Source organism: Gallinula chloropus, assembly GCF_964237585.1.
Source record: "Gallinula chloropus genome assembly, chromosome: 16".
Taxonomy (NCBI): domain Eukaryota; kingdom Metazoa; phylum Chordata; class Aves; order Gruiformes; family Rallidae; genus Gallinula; species Gallinula chloropus.
The window spans coordinates 843,237-860,108 of record NC_140101.1 but is presented as its reverse complement, the minus strand read 5'-3'; the positions used below and the strand labels follow the sequence as shown (position 1 = coordinate 860,108).

The window sequence follows — 16,872 nt, the reverse complement described above, 5'->3', positions numbered from 1 at the left end:
TCTTTCCTGGGTCCTCCTGTCAGCCAGTCACTGAGGCAAATCAGGAGGTTTTTGCCTACTCACTGCTTTGAGATCAACCACAAATGCAAAGGTTTATTATACGTGGTGAATTAAGCTGATAATGGAAAAACAATCAGTATTTTCCATGAGGAGAGGGAGAACTTTCCACAAACTTCATTGAAAACTTGGTGGTTGGTTTTTTGTTTTTTTTTTTTTTTTTTCCACAAAACCAGACACTTCACAAAATGAATTTTGTCAAAATATAAATTAAGCATAAAATCTGTGACCAGCCCCACTGGTGAGTGGTACCGCTGCTCCCTACAGTACCCACGGCTGCCTGTTAAGGAATGGAAAGCACAGCTTGTGTCAAAAATTACTGAAAGGTGTGGGGTTTGGGGGGGATTTTTCATTCTATATGTATTTTTTAGCATCCCATTTAGATCCCACTGTGGGGACCAATCCCACCGACCCCTCGCCCGGCGCCTGGGCTGGGGCTGGGGGGCAGCTGCGGGCTGGCGATGGGGTGGGGGCAGCGGCTGGTGCCAGCAGCACCCAGCGGTGCCCGACAGTGGAGGAGAAAGCCCTTTTTGTTATACAGTGTTTATTAAGTAGATTCAGTCTTATATATGATATACAGCTTCCAAAGAAAAAAAAATAAGGAAAAAAACCCAAAACAAAACCCAAAAAAACCCCAAAAAAGGATTCCACATACTTATGAAATCAGTGCATTTAGCAAGTAATACCATGGAGATAACAGCTTGATTAACAGCTCATTGGTCTTTGTTAAGTGAGGGGAACAGGGAGTTGGCCTGTGCTAATCATTCCACAAACAGAACAGAATTAAGTTGCATCACATATATAATAGACACACATTCTAAGAATTAAAATATTAAGCCACATTTACTGGAAAAATCCACAGTATATAACACAAATAACTCTTATCGAGCTCGTTGAGGAGGAAGTGCTCATCTGCTTAAGAGCCACGTTAAGTTGCATAGGTGCCTATCTGCAAAAATATCATTTCAAAAGGAATCAATTGATTAAGCAATAAAGTGTCACCTTAAAAGCTGGATTAAGTGCCATATGCTTTCTATCCCAGCCCTCGGGCTTCCCAAAGAGCTGTTCTGCTTCGGAGCCCCCCCGCCTCCCGGGGGGACACACTCCCACCCCTTCCCATCTCAGCTCTGCAGCCAGCTGGGGCCATTGCACCGCCTTGGGTGAAGTTACCTTTCCAATTACTCTGATGGGTGTTTCCCCTCTGCTCCCTCCCAAGCCCCCTGGCTCCTCAGCCTGGTTTGAACCCTACGCTGAGCTCCCTTCACCCTCCTGCCTCTGGTGTGGGGAGGAGGATGGTGAAACAGCAGCACCGTGGGACTCTGCCCGAGTTCTGGTGCTTCAGTTATGGAGCATCATCTTAGGAGATGTCCTGCACTGCAGCCAATCCATCCCTCGGCTGCTGGGCAAGGGGACTGAGAAACAAAACGAGAACAAAACATACAACAGCTTGTGCAAAACCCAGGATGGCTCAAAGGGCGCCTCAATTTGTCGTGGGGTCTTCCTTGGGGGTGTCAGTGGGTGAGTGAAGCTGTGGCTTGGTTAAGCAGACGAACTGGGTGAGGTGCATCTTCCTCTTCAACAGCAGGTCTCGCAGAACACACAGGGGCCGGGAGTTCTGTACATGTAAACAGTACACTTTCACTGAGTCCAAAATTAGGAGCAAAAATACAAAGGTTCACATTGGTCTTAGGTAGATACAGGCGAAGAACTGAGCTGTGCAGCTCCGAAACAACCAAACCAAAGGGTCTAAAGCACCACTAAAATATATAAAAATCAGACCATGGACGGATTGTAGTTGGTTTTCTGGTGAAACACTATGCTACCTTGTAAAAAGTTTTACAAAAAATTACAAATCAAAAGTATATTAACCCTCTGAGTTCAAAGCAGCATTATTATTATGTGTTTTTTTCCATGAACTGGTACTGAACCCGACGGGCACTGGTGGGAGGGACGCGGCCCCTCGGGTCGGGGAGGTACAAGTTACATCTGCTCACAATCCTGGGGACACTCTCCCATGGAGAAGCACCGTCATGGGAACTGCACACCCAGGGCAGGATGGTTGTGGTTAAAATCAACTAAAATGTAAGAAAGCCCAAAGAAACCCAATCAAAACTCTATCTTCTCGTCTCGACCAGTGATGAGCTTCTCTCAAACAAAACCCAAGAACATCCAGACCGTTTGCTAACCCAGCATCCTCCTTCCACCTCTCCCAGTATCTGGAGAGCTGGTGTATTCTGCTCCTGCTCGTTCCTCCTCGGTGAGAACCCGGACTAGCGATTCCTGACCCCGTCCTGCCTAGTGAGAGCGCAGGAATGTGGCTGTGAAACAGTCCTGGAGCACAGAAGAGCCGCAGCTGAAGAGCACGGAGATGTCTGTGGAGCTGCCTCCAAAGGAGCCAGGACGCTGCGGCTCACCCAAAAAAAGGAAAGAAGAAAAGAAAAGAAGAAAAGACAGAAAAAGATCCCTGACAGGAACTGGTTGTCAATCCCGTTTGTTTCATCACTCGTCACAGATGCGGCTGACACCGGGGCTTTGGGAATCTGAGTCTGTACCTTTCAGCTGCAAGTTATGAACATCAGTTGTTAGGACAGGGCGGACTGTTGGACACCTTCCTATGCAACCATGAGCCTCATCTGTCTTCTACAGCAGGTTAACAAAGTGTAAGAGCTACTCAAACTTCAATACATGCTAAGACAAGTTCAAAGGTGATCTGGTAACGACAGCTAAAACTTGTAGAAATCAAACCTTGAACGAGCTGTAGCTGATGGTGAGCTGTCCAGGAGCCCCTGGGGAACCTCTTTGTTTCAGTAAACTGGGTGGCAAACTTATGGCTGAACCTTCTCGATGGCCTTGGGCAGGGAGGGAGGCACCGACTCGGGTGGGATGTCGCAGAGGGAGAATCCCGGGACAGCGATTGTCTCTGCCTCTCCTTCCTGAACGTTAAGACTCTCACAAATGGCTGTGGGTAGGCATTTCTCTGTCAAAGGTTTGTTACTTCATGGTATTCACACAAAAATAAATATTTACATAAATTCCAAGTAGGGGAGGATGCAGTGGACAAACCCAAGCAGGCTTGTGAAGTGCTGGGGAAAGCGTGAGGCTGCACCCTGGCTTGGGGGGGCAGAGGGGGGGATGTGGGGATGTGGGGGGCTGGTGTCCTGGGCTGGGCCCAGCCCTGCTCTCCTGCCTGCTGAGGGCAGGGAGGGGGCTGCTCAGCCCAGGCACGCTTCGGGATGGCTGTGATGTTCCCAGTCCCAGCACCAGCTCAGGTCTAAGGAACCATCACCTCACCTCAGCACAGACACCCCGACTGCACCCAGCAGCCAGGAGTTGGGTCCCTTTTCTCCATGGGAAGGGGAAGGTTTGGGGAAAACAGTCAATGCAACAGTTAATCCCTTCTGGTGCCGGGCCAGGCACGGCTGTCCTCAGGGGCTGGGGGGCTTTTCCTGTACTGACACTAAGAGCAGGGTAAAGGTTTTGCTTCTCTTCCAGTGTGTGGGCAACATAAAGGGGTCTAAAGGCTACTGAGTAAACTGCGTGGGTCTGCTCCCGGCTGCTGCCAAGCTTGAGCCCCCCACCAGCAATATCAGACCCCCACGGAGCAGCAGCCTCTGTCTGTGGGCTGAGTGGCTAAAGAAGAAGGGAAAAGCTGGCTCCAGAAAGCATCTACCTTTGAAAGACACACAGAGGGGTTTATGCTCATTGGATTTCTATCTTGCGGTGAGGACTCAGCCTCCTGCCTGGGCGGGGGGAGCTGTGCCTGCACGGGGGGCATGAGGAGGAGCTGGGGTCCCCGGCAGCTCTGCAGCTCTGCGTGGCTCTGGAGCACGTTGCATTGCTTGGCTCAGCCCAGCACCTCCCTGCCTGAGCGAAGTCCCTGGGTTTAGCAGCACTGGTAGTAGGTATTGCACTGAGCAAAACGAAGTGCATTATTGGGGGTGGGGGTGGTAACAGGGCAGAATGGTCATCGGACTACAGGGAGGGGTTTCCACACTTTGGGAATTGTGGGCTTGTTCCAGGACTGTGAGCAGGAGGGGGAAGGATCCTGGGCCCAGAGAGGACTTTTGTCAGTTCTGCTGCTGAATGCTGCCCATCTCTGTCTCCTGCAGAGCAGCGAGCGGCTGGGCCGTGCGCGCTGAGCTCGCTCTCCGGGCAGAGACCCACCATCAGCCTTTATTACTCCCACACGGTTCCTGAATGGTTCATTCTCCTGGTGCTAAGCCCAGGGGCTGGTTTCACACGGGCTGGAGCAGTGGGGTGGGGTGGGGGGCAAGCTGCCGCCCAGCAGCAGGACCCCCAGGGATCCGCTGGACCTGCCGGCTGGGTTCCAGCCTCCTCGGCGCGATCCACGCGTCTGCCACACTCACCGTCCCCCAGGACCAGCTGGGCCAGTCCTGGAAGAAGCCCACAATGGAGTGTGAGGTAGAGTACGGATGGTGACAGCAAGACAGTGTTTCTCAGGTATTTCCTTCCTTCCTTCCTTATCTGCAGTGAATAAATGAGTGCCAGACGTCCTGCTAGCTGGAGGAGTCTGCTGAGCTTGCCGAGTCTCTGCGGGAGATTGAAGCCCCCACTGCTGCTACGGGACCCCTCAGAACCAAGGTCTAAGCAGGATGCTCACTTGCTCCGTTGGTCAGCTGCCACCTACACTTACTGGAGGCTGAGCAGCCTCCAAGTCTAGGGCTGGATGGCCAACTTGCTCCCTGTGGGACAAGGGCTCCCCCAGAGAAACAGGCAGAGCTGCCTGGAAATTAGTAGTGTAGTGATATGGAATGTGTTATTTCACAGGAATAAATTCCTTCTGATCAGACAGACAAAAAACTGGCAATCTGTACAAACTCAAAAGAATCCATTTTCAGAAAAATAAATTACTAAGGGGAGAGGAGGGTCCATTTCTCAATAAATATGTGATTCAGCTCACCTAAGACTTGGAAATTATCTGGGGACGGGAATCTAACATTTGGGTCCACAAAGGTTATTCTAAATACATCTGCAGTCCCAAACCTCCCCAGGCTCCCTTCTGCCCTTCAAAGTCCCACGTCCTTCCGAGCCGCAGGTTTGGCTTCTGGTCGGCTGGGTGTTGGTAGGGTTCAAAAACGTGTCCTTGTGCCTGAAGTCCCAGGTGCTTGGAGTGTAAAAGAAAACAGGTCTTTTGGATTCCACCTTCTAAAACTACACGTAACCACCGCTTCACGGGAGGAGGCTGGTGGTCCTGAGCAGGACACCGCTGGGAGCCTCTTTCTAGCAGGTACAAATTGTCTTCTCTCCAGAGGAGCGATGCAGACACAGGGAGTCAGTTCTGCTGTAAAATGAGGTTTTCCAGTTCGTCTGCAGAGCGGAGCAGAAACGCCGCCGACTCTCGGTAGCCGGCGATCAGCTGCCGCACGGCGCTGATCTCCGTGGGGCTGAGCTGGGCAGCCTGCATTCCCCTGCTGGTGCTGTTGGAGGGGGCCGTGCTGGAGGACCCACCTTTCATGCTGAGATCGGTCGGACCTGCCAAGGGAAAGCAAGAGGGAAGCTCAGGCAGAGCAGCCTTGTGTCTGTCCGTCCTGCCGTGATGAGATCCCAAGCAGGAGCTGCGGCTCCCGGACCTTGGCATCGGCAGGAAGGGCCCCACAAAGCACAGCACCCCGGGTTGTGTGAGCAGCCCCAGTCCCTGCAGCACAGGGACAGTCCCTGGAGCACAGGCAAGTCCCCACCTGTACAGCAGGAAAGAGACTTCAGAGGCAACATGACAAAACTCCCCCCCTGCAGCCCGTCCCCTCTGCTCTGCGATGGGAAGGGCCCACGGCCGCGCTCTGCCAGCAGCTAAACCTGCACCCGAGGAAACCTGCCCCTCCAAGAGCATCTCCCAGGTTCTGGTGTTCCCTCTGCACGTGGTGAGCAACGTCCTGCACGGGGCATTTCCCTGGCCCAGTGCTGGGGAGCTACGTGGCAGCTGTGCCCAGCACACGTAGGGCCAGGCCCTGCGCTGCCCAGGCCCTCGCACACCGTCCCGGCCAGCAGCGTGGTTACCCAGCCTGGGGTGTAACTTTTGGGGGGTTAAATGGTCTCACCAGGCTCAACATTTCTGGCTGAGTCTGTAACTGAAATGAAGTCCTGCAAAATGTATGATCTGCCTGATGGGTGGGGATAATTCTTCCTCCTCAGCCCATCTCTGCTCCAGCTCCATCACATCTGATCGGCTTCTGCCCACATGTGGCTGCCCTGTGTGGAGCAGGACAGACAGACAGAGCTCCCACATCACTACGGATCTGACACCTGCAGAAAGTCACAGAACTACTGAGTTCTCCAAGACCTGGGGAGCAGTCAGCTGCTGCTCCAGCTCTCTGGATATGTGTGCACAGCCCCAGGCGTGTGTGCACAGCCCTGAGTGTGTGTGTACAGCCCTGAGTGTGTGTGCACAGCCCCACGTGTGTGTGCACAGCCCTGAGTATGTGTGCACAGCCCCACATGTGTGCACAGCCCTGCATGTGTATGCACAGCCCCACATGTGTGTGCACAGCCCCACGTGTGTGCACAGCCTGGTTTGGGTGGCTGTGTGTGCAAAAAGCTGGTGCACAGCTCGAGGAGTGACAGGGCCAGGCAAAGGTGGGAAGAACTGGATTTAGCCTTGTGTTGGCCTAAGCAAGAGAAGCCAAACGAGGGGTGAGAACCACACGTCAACTAGGGATGGAGAGAGGAGCAAAGATGTGTGCTAGAGATGTGACACTGGCTGGGGAGAGGAGGGAGGTGAGGCTGCAGCCTTGGGGTAAGGAGAAAGACACTGAACCAGTGCCCTGGCTGTGGGCTGGAGCGTTGCAGGCTGACGGAGATGCTGGAGATGCTTCAGGAGGGCTGAGCTCCTCCTGGGTGGCCTGATGTGGCCATGGGACACCAGGGACACCGAGCAGGGACCGAGCGCTGCAGGGATCTGCAAACCAGGACAGGACCGTTCAGCAGCCTCCAGAGCCCAGGTGGGTCTGGCTGGGGAGCGCGTTGCCCTGGGGCAGGAAGGGAAGCTGCAGGGAAGGCACTGCTGGAGCAGGGGAGGCTGTGGGAGGAGCGGCACCAGCACAAGACTTCCAGGCTAATCAGTGCTCGGCGAAGGGGAGGAGGAGGGGGCTCTCATGCGAAAGCAATGTCACTGGACAGAAAAGGAGCTGGTTTCCTGGCTCACCACGGGGGAAGGAGCTGGGAGTGTGAGAGTGGGGGGTGTGGGTTTGAGCAAGAATCGCTGTAGGTGGGGGATGGAGGGAGAAGCCACTTCTGGGCAGCAAACCCGCGGGAGGAGAAGGCACAGCTCCTTACAGTGCTCCCTGCCAGCGCTAGGCAGCATGCCCTCACCTCTAAAGGAGTGGCAAAGAGCTTGGGCAAAGGGTGGGGGTGGAACAATGGCAAAGCAGAGGCTTAAAAATCCATCTGAAAGAAGCAAGTTGCTGCTCTGTGTGCTACACCCAGGGCCTGTCTGCTCCTCCTGGGGCCTGCGCTCACTGGGGCTGCTCTGGGATGGTTCTGCAGCTCACTGTCTGTCAAGGAGCCAGAACTTGTGTCTGGGCTGGGTGAGAGCAGGGTGCTGGGCAGTGCTGGGGGCTAGGGGTGCCTGTGCTACTCTGGGGAGGAACCATGGCTGCCTCCACCATGGCTGCAAGGATTAGGTCTCAGCAGCTGGAGGCCGGGGCGGGATCTTTATTCAGGGTTAAGAGGCATTAGGAAGGGATGATAAGAGTTAATCCCAGACAGGCATCTCTCAGGGCTCCGGAAATCACATCCTTCCAAATCCTCACTCCTGGAGGGGTGGGCAGGGGCAGGGCAGGAGCCCAGAGCGCACAGGGGCAAACAAAGGCAGCCAGGAGGTTCCTGAGGACCAGTGAGGGCTCCAGTCCCTCCTGCACTGCTGCCCAAGGGGAGTCCCTCCACCCCGTCCTGCACATCTTCCACCCGGGGCCATGGAGTCAGCAGGTACCACAGGGCCACCCCACGAGCTCCGCTCAGCCCCAGGCTACTCTGCTCTGCTACTACTCGCCCCTACCTCAGCCTCAAGCCTTCTGCCTTCCCAGCCTGCAGCCACACTCCCATTCTCCAGGCAGCTTTTCCCACGTGATCCCCAGCATCCACCTGCCAGCAGGAGCTGGCTGTGTCCCAGCACTGCTGCGGAGCCCCCAGACGTCCCCAGCCCCGTCCCATCCCGCGAGCAGCCCATGCAGGTCGGGCAGGGGAAGCTCATACCAGCAGCGCGATCAGGGCAGCGATAGGCACCCGCTCCTGTTAATTATTAATGCCTGGTACAGATTCTCTGTTTTTCTGAAGTGACACTCCTTCCCTCTGCCCGTGCCACCCAGACCGTCCTTCCAAGTTCAGTTTGGCAATTAACTGCCTGCTGGTGAGGCAAACTGAGCAACCAGCTAGAAGCCTCCCTTGGCTGCAGGAGAAGACAGGTTTTCGGAGCAGCTCTGTGTGGCAGTGGGAGAGCTGCTGCTGTAACCAGGCTCGGTGTGAGCTGCAGCCTCACCGCCAGCTCAGCCACACAACACAGGGTGCCAGAGACCCTGCAGTGCGCTGCTGGGGTGCAGGGTGGACGTGATGGCTGTGTCCCCGTGTCACCGTGGTGCCAGTGCAGTGTGTGGCCACTTACCGTTACTGTGGTTGCCTGTCTGGAGGGAGGCGGGCGGCTGCAGGCTGCCCCCCAGGGACCCGTAGCCACGGTAGCTGTAGTTCAGGCTTCCATTGATGTAGACCGGGTCTTGGGAGTAAGATGAAGCTGGCAGTGAATAGGAGGAGTGGGTGATGGCTGTGGAGTCTCTGGAATGCTGCTTGTCGAGAGCGATCGGTTCGTCCTGCGTGGGGGAAACACAGATGTTCTCCAGCAAGGAGCCTGGACACACTTTGCATCCAGCTGGAGGGACAGCATGGGGACACACCTGGTCTGCAGCTGCAGCACGGCCACCACTAACCAGGGTCCCCAGCCCCGCTGGCCTGAGTCTCAGGACACACCACAGTGCCCTGTTCTGCAGCCCTCTGACTTTTTAGAAGACCTTTTTAAAATGCTTTGCCAAACTGCTCAGAAACCCCTCATATTTCCCCCACACCCTCCTCCAGCCACGAGCGCCCTACCTGGGAGGTCTGGTAGATCTCCAGCCGCATCCTCTTGGCTGCTTTCCGCGTTTCGCTCTCGCAGGCAGCAGCCAGGATGTTCTCTGCCATGGCCGAGGTGAGGTGTGGCGGCGTGGGCCTGGTCTGTGGAGACACAAGTGGAAAAGGTGCTCACGGATCTGCCAGGCCAGGAGCAGTGGTGAGGGGCTGGGCAGTGGTGCAGCCACTCAGCCACTCACCATCTCCATCCCGTTCTTCTTCATGCGGCGACAGGACTTGAGGTAGGTGCGGATGCGCTTGCGCGCCCGCTCCTGGAACTCGGGGAACTGCCGGCTGCAGGACTCGATGATGGCCTGGATCTTCTCCTTGGGCTGCTTGGAGATGGGAACCATCCGATCCAGGTTCTCGTCCACAAAGAGGCGCACAAACATCTGCAAAGGAGAAGACTCATGGTGGGAACACTGATACAGGAGGCAGGTGGGCTCATCCTCCCTGCAGAGCCCTCCTTACGTTGAAGGCCTTTAGCCTCTCCGGGTCCATCCCCTCCGAGTCATTTATCTTATCGTTGTCTTCATGGTCATCATGGTCATCATCATCTTCATCAGCCGTGGGGGCCCTGCCGACTGTCAAGTCCTCAGGGCAGCCGCTGACCTCTGTCTTGATGGAGTCATAGCTGCCAGAACTATATGGAGGGGACTGAGAGGAGATGGGGGTTACCACGAGCAGCCCTGGCCTGCCTGCTCCTGCCCCAGTCACAAGGAAAAAGCCCTTTCTCCTTGTCTCACTGCTTTCGTCCCCTCTCCTGTTGTCCTCTGGGGAGACAAAGCCATGGACAAGCTCCCCTGAACACCAGCTCCTGTCTGCCTGGGACAGGAGGGGACACAGTGAGGGACTCTGTACAGGCAATGTGGCTGTGGCTGCGGGGGGCTGTGGCTCTGCCTGACCCTGTGGGAAGCGCTGCCCAGACCCACTGTGAACAGGTTCCTTGCACAGCATGAGCAGCACAGCTCATCAGGGGTGAGGTGAACCCGCAGCAGAGCCCCAGCTCTGGGGCAGGGGGGTGTTTGGGATGCCCCCAGCTCTCCTGAACCTTCCCTCGCTCCCTCTGCCAACCGCCTGCTCAGCGCTTGGGTCGAGTTCCACCGAGCAGCAGCAGCCCCGAGTCTGGAGCACGGCCAGACACAGCTGCTCTGCTGCAGCGGCGGCAGGCGAGCGCGGTGCTCGTCCATCCTTCCCTCCCTACAAGGGAAAGGCTCCTGGTCCTGCCCCCCCGCCGTGCTTTCCTGGCACCAGGGCAGGAGCCATGTCCCTGCCTGGCCTCGGGCACTTCACGTGCAGTTGCTCCCAGTGCACCAGTTGCTCCCAGTGCGCTGTGCCCCGCAGCAGCTGGGTGCAATGGGGCAGCCCTGCATCCCATCTCCCCCAGCCCCGTCGGCCTGCAGCCGGGGCCGTACCTCTGCTGTGGTCTTCACTGCGTACTTGACCCTGCTGCGCAGCCCGTCAGCGCTGCAGCTGTCCGACTGGTAGGAAGGGGTGCCGTGGGCAGGGGCGAGCTTGTCACAGAGGTTGATGGGCTGGTCGTCGGAGGAGGCAGTGAAGTCCATGGGGGCTGCGGTGCCATTCCCGTTCATTTCGGGGAAGGAGCTGTCGCCCTGCGTGCTGCTGGAGGTGGAGGGGTTCAGGGTGGAGGAGCCATTCCCGCTGCAGCTCTCTGATGAGGAGTCATCTGCAAGAAAGAACGTGGTCATTCCCGTGGTGCCGGTGGACCACATCCCCGGGGTGGGTGAGCAGTGCTGCCCCCCATGGCATCAGCCTCCCCTGAGCCTGCCTGTGGGACCCCTGGCAGGAGCAGCACGGATGTGGCACTGTGCTGAAAGCCCTGCCCAGCCAGGGCTGCTCACTTGGCCGGTGAGTTGCCCACGGGCTGGGCTGGCACAGCCGCCTTTGAGTGCTGGGACGCAGCAGCTGGACACACTGGGACACTGGTGCCTGCAGCTGCAGGGCCATCACACAGCTCTTCTCCCTCGACCCTCAAAGCACACCGGATGCTGGCATGTCCCCAGGCTGGGCCACCTGTCCCTCCGGCAGGTGACGGTCCCTGCGCCTCCGCCCGGGGCCACAGCACCTGGGCCTGAATAAGAACTTTGGAATTTGGTCCTTTTCGGTTTCTGTTTGCATTGCAGGGAGGAGAAAGGGGCATTACCTCTCCCCGCTGCGTCCCTTGCCTCCCAGTGTGGTCCTGCCAGTAAGGTGGGAGGTGATGAACTCCAGTGGCTCAGGGACATGCTGCCCTGCGGAGTGCTGGGACATGGGGACAGCACACAAAGACAGGCTCGCTTGGGCAGGAAACCCCTCAGTTCCTGCAGCCTGGAAGCAGCGTTAGGAGCTCTGTTAGGAGCTCTGTTCACAGTGAGCACACCGCCCGGCAAGGCCCCTCTGCACAACACTGCCAGGAGGCAGGCAGAGGCTGCACCCACCCTCCTGTCCCACTCAAAGCCCAAGTGACCTCCCACACCCTACATGGACACTGCTGCTTCCCGGTTTCCACGTGCCCCAGAGCCATCCTCACAGCAGCTCCATGGCCACCCCTCTCCCCCACCACCCGAACAGGCAGAGCCCACGGCCCAGGGCCCGGCAGCGGTTGTGCCACACGCACACCCGGCACACCGCTCGCTCCGGGTCGCATTCACACCCCCAGGTCCTGGCACCGTCCCCCTGCCCATGCACGGCCCCCACCCCGCCGGCCTCTTGCCCAGAGCCCAGCCCCGCCTGCACCCAGCCAAGAGCCCGGCCCCGGGGCCAGGCACGACATTTTCAACCCGCTCAGCCCGTTTCCCTCCCCCTGGCTGCAGCAAATCCTTTATTTCATTAGGTGCCTCCGCGAGAGGGAAAGGGCGAAGCACGTGGGGAGCCGCTTCCTGCGCGAGCGGGCGCTGGGCGGCGAACAAAGAAGCTGCCGGCAGCGACAAGCAGATGGCGGCCCCCAGCCCAGCCCGCCCGCCGCGGGACAATGGGGTCAGGCTGCGGGGCGGCCCCGGCACCACGCTGCTGGCTCCCGGCACATGGGTGCCAGGTCCAAAGGTGTGCAGGTGCAGGGTGTCGGGATGGTGCCTGGTTGCTGCCTCCCACCCTCCTCCTCCTCCTCCTCCCCACCCCTGCCAGCACTTTACCCACGGGAAACTTTAACGAGTGGCTCGGCAAGTGCTCCTGTGACCCTGCAGCAGCCCAGGACTTTGTATCCCTTAAAATAAACAGACTTGAGGACACTCAGGCATCCAAGCCGACCATGGGGGCCGGTTGGGGCTGCTGCCATGTGTCCCCAGTCACCCCATCACAGGCGCCGGCACTCGCTGCCCAGCCTCATGCCTGTGCCATGGCTGCTCCTGGCCCTGCTAGCCCCTACATTAAAAGGTCCCCACTCAAGCTCCCCGCTCAGTAGAGCTCCCTCCCCCTCCTTTCCCTTGTACTGATCCACTTATTTGTCTGAGCAATGACCAGAGCTGACCTAATCCCCAGGGTGGTGTTTATGTGCCGGGTGCTCTGGGACGGCAGCAGGCATCACCCTTCCTTGGCATGGGGCTGGCTCCAGGCAGAAGCCCCTGCTCCCAGCCAGGGCTGAGCACAGGCTCTATATGCCAGGGAGCACTGAGCTAAGGGAGCTCAGCAGCCAGCACTACCCTGGGGCACCCTTCAAGCCGGTCCTGAGGACCAGCTCTGGTGTCCTGGCTCTGTGATGCAGTGATGGGTTTCCAGTGGGCTGTTGCAGCCCAGACCAGGGCAGCAGGGGTTGTGGCTCAGCCATACCCAGAGGGGTAGGATGCTGGGGGCACTGTCACTCCCTGCCCCTACACCCCTCCTGTCCCAGGGCACCAGGGTCTGGGGCTCTCAGGCCCCTGCGGCGGGTTTTGCTGTCCTGCCCAGCTCTGCTCCCACCTTGGTGCATGCTCCTCAGGGCTCTCCAGCCCAGCCCTGCTGCTGAGCTCTGCCCCATGCACTCCTGCATCCAGACCCACCACCAGCACCCTGTGCCAGCAGCGTGGGCGCAGCAGTGGTGCCGGTTTGGCCCTCGCCCCGTGCAGCGGCGGGCAGGTGGCTGAAGGCGCAGAGGCCTCCCCGCCTGCGGGATGGCGGCCGTCCCTCCCCCTGCTCAGCTCTCCGCCAGGAGAGACGGGGCTCCCAGAGGGAGGCTCCAGCCTCATCCAGCGATGCCTCTCGGTAGGATTAAGGAGAATTATTCCCGTGCGCGGAGGCACGAGCCGCACGCCAGGCCAGGCCCTGCCTCAGCCCGGGCACAGCCACAGCAACAGCGCCCAGCCGCAGGCCCAATCAGCGCCCGGCCCGCAGGCCAATGGCGGGGACCCCCCGCGGCCCCGGGGGCAGCAGGCAGCCCCCAGCACGGCTGCCTGCACAGAGCGGGGCCGGGGGGCAGCAGGCAGCCCCCAGCACGGCTGCCCGCACAGAGCAGGGCTGGGGGGCAGCAGGCAGCCCCCCGGCACGGCTGCCTGCACCGAGCGGGGCCGGGGGCCCGCCCTGCCATGAACCACCCCCACCAGGCAAAGAGGTCCAAGAGAGGCATCACTTGGGAGAAGACCAGGGAGGTGCCCTGAGCATCCTCAACCTGCCCTGGGCATCTCTGCATTGCTCTGAGCATCCTCAATCTTCCTTCAGCACCCACAGTCCTCCCTGGGCATCGACTCTGCCTTCATCCATCCCCTCCAGCCTCCCGCTGGTCCCCAGATCTGTCCCTGGTCCCTGCAGCTCTGGTCCCACACCAGCTGGGCAGGATGCTGGGGTGAGGTTTGGACACCCCAGCTTCCCAGTGTCTTGGGTTTTCTTTTGTGTTGCACAGAACACACAAAGCAGCTGCAGATCGGGGTTCCACTCAACTCCGCTGCATGCACAAACCTTGGGCTTGCTACAGCCAGAAAACATCGAGAGTGAAGAGGAAGACATGCCTAGGAACTGTCCAGTTGGAATCAGAAAATTAAATGGGAATCTAATGTAAGGGACCAGCACCTACTGCAAGAACAGTTTAGTTCAAACCACGGATGAATGTGAGTAAATCACAAGGGCTCTAAACTCAGTAGCTACAGGTAATTTTCTTCTTTCTATGTTTTTACAGGTTATGCTCTCCCAGAAGCACTGCACACGAAGTGCTGGGTTGATCTCAGTCTGGTGGGCTGAGAAACGGCCACAAATTCAGATTGTCAAGGTCCTTGGGTCTGAGCAGGAATGGCCTCAGCCAGTTTCAAAACACAGATGGCCTTGGGAGGGAGCTGGGGCAGTGCCGGTGTTGGTGCCGCTCCCCCAGCAGTTTTTCTGGGGTATGAACAGCCCACGGCCAGCCCTGAGCAGTGCCTGGGGCACCCCACAGCCAAGCTGGACCTGGGGGAAAGGGAGCAGGAGCCCTCCCCGCCTTGGGTGACAGGAGGACGGGGTTTAGGCTCCTGCTCTGCCAATGGCAGCTGTGGCAGGATGCTGAGGAGCAGTGGGGGCTGTGTTGGCCCCACTCCCAGAAAATCACCGTTTCGGTAAAACCCAACAAACTCCTGAGCTTGGAGAGGTTTTCTGCAGAGTCCCAGCGAGTGCCCAAAACACACGTAATGAGCAGGGCTCCGGCAGCAGCAGGCGAGCAAGGCCAGGCTGCGCAGCCATGAATATATTCATTATCAACCAGCACGAGCCTGGTGAGCTCCCTGCTCACGGCTGGAGCTTGGCTGCACGAGGAGCCCCTCTAATGAGGATAATTGGGAGCCCCCCTGCTCCACCCCCGCGCCCTAATTGAAGCAGATGGAACTGTAAAAACAATGTCACTTCGAACCGGTTTGATCTTTCGGTTGGAAAAATGGAATATTTCATTCTGCTGTTTAATCCCCTCAAGCCAGGGCCCGTGGGATGGAGGGGGAGACCCCCGGCACCGCACAAGGGATGCTGGTGACTCTCAGGAGCCCGATGGAAGCTGCCTGGCCCAGAGGCTGATGGAGCACTGCCCTCCTTGGCCCCATCACAGAGGGCAGGCCACGGCCGGGCGAGCGGCGAGGCTGGCGATGAGGCCATGGGGAAGTCGCCTCACGCCTCTGCTAAGGCCTCCGCCTCTCCCTGGCAGGGCCCAGCCCAGGAGAGCGAGAAGCAAAATGGCTTCTTGGGCTGCGGTGCTGGGGGAGGAGGGGATCAGTCACTTATTAAATGAATTAATCAGGGCTCAGCGTTTTCATTTTGAAGAGGCTGTTGGATTATCCTTGATTTCTGTGGCGCTGGATTTGCGGAGATCAGGAGGGGAAGGGGCGATTTCCAACACCTGCTCCCCGGGAGATTTTACGGCAGGGAAGTGGTTGGGTTTAACGTCTCTGTCGGCGAAGGCCACCGCGCGCTCTCCAAAGGCAGAGTTAAAGATGAATGGGGCAAATTGTTCCTCCTCCTGTCACATCTCCAGAGCGGAGACAAAACCTCTTTTGACTCAGAAAACAATGAGCTTATGTAAGAGCCAGCAGCCCACGGAAACCTCGCCACAGCCCCGCACCGCGCGGCAAGCCAGGGGCTGCCCGGCCCTACCCGCACCCTGCCATGGTGGGAGCCCCTGGCCGGCACTGGGGCAGTGGGGCCTGGCCGCTGCCTGCCAGCCTGTGCGGCCTCAGGCACTCCCATCGGTGACCCTTGCTGCCCCATAGGCCGCCATGAAGCCACCAACCATGGCCCTGCCCGCCCTGCCTGCCCGCAGCTGGAGGCAGAGGTTGATGCTCCCACCTGAGACTCCACATGGCTGCCGGGAGGGAAATGCCCCGTTTCCAGCCCACCGTGGCACCGGCACGGGCGGGAGCGGTTACACCCAGCCCGAGAGCGGCTGTCAGGAGGCCGCAGAGCATCCCACCGCCGCCTGCCTGGAACAACAGCCAGGAAGATGAAAAGTGCCATAAATTATTCACTCACAAAAGAGACGAGAAGGGGGAAGAAGGGGAGGAGGAAAGCCTGCGAGGAAGGGATACTTAATACAAATTAGAGAGACCGAGTGGGAACGGGGGCCCCACGGGGGGCCACGGCTGGGCGGCACTGCCGCACTCATTAGGCACAAGCGAGCAGCATCTTGGGGCTCCTGCACCCGCAACTGGGTGGTGAGGGGCAGGAGAGGCCCTGGCCATGCTGTCTGCCATGGCTGCCTCAGCCACACACCGCTCTTGTGGCCGGAGCACGAAGCCTGTTTGCTCCAGGTCCTGTGCAGTGGATTGCCTCCAAGATGGGAAGGAAAGAAAAAAGCCGTGTCGCTGGGGGTGCCGGAGCGCTGGGGCTGGCCACTGTCCAGTTAAGGCACTCTATTTCCTGTCTTCGTTAATGCAAACCTCGTTATGTCCCAGACAAAGTGTCCGCCTTCCACGATCCCTCTCTGCGTCCCTGCCTTCGACCAGAGCCCTGGACAAGCCAGACATCTGGCACAGCTGGACACAATGCGCATCCGCAGGCAAGCTGGGACGGACAAGGCAGTGCTGTGCGGCCAGCTCCCCCGCCCTCGCCATGAAAGGTGCCCCCCGGTGCCGTCTCCCCCCAGCTCCACTGCCCCGCCTGAGGGACCAGCTCCCTGCAGCACTGGGACCTCACCACTCCAGCCTCGCACCGCACACTGTCCCATGCACTGAAGCCTGGCAGTTCCCACAGCAGAAAGCACCTCTGCCACAAATTCACTGTCGCTCAGTTTTCCCTTCTCCTGACCCCCATCCCTCCCGTGGCTGCTTCTCCAGCCACCTCGTTGCT

At 58.5% G+C, this 16,872-nt stretch overlaps 1 protein-coding gene across 1 annotated transcript in view; it reads right to left on the bottom strand.

Moving 5' to 3' along the window:
• Positions 1 to 5,350: 5,350 nt before the first annotated feature.
• Positions 5,351 to 16,872, bottom strand: part of NOL4L (nucleolar protein 4 like) — a gene marked incomplete at both ends in the record, with an annotated part of 60,582 nt that continues 49,060 nt past the window's right edge. The window contains 6 exons of the mRNA XM_084271539.1: positions 5,351 to 5,550; positions 8,672 to 8,873; positions 9,151 to 9,273; positions 9,369 to 9,560; positions 9,640 to 9,825; positions 10,584 to 10,855. Of these exons, the coding sequence (XP_084127665.1) occupies positions 5,351 to 5,550; positions 8,672 to 8,873; positions 9,151 to 9,273; positions 9,369 to 9,560; positions 9,640 to 9,825; positions 10,584 to 10,855 (1,175 nt within the window). The remainder of the gene's footprint in view (positions 5,551 to 8,671; positions 8,874 to 9,150; positions 9,274 to 9,368; positions 9,561 to 9,639; positions 9,826 to 10,583; positions 10,856 to 16,872) is intronic.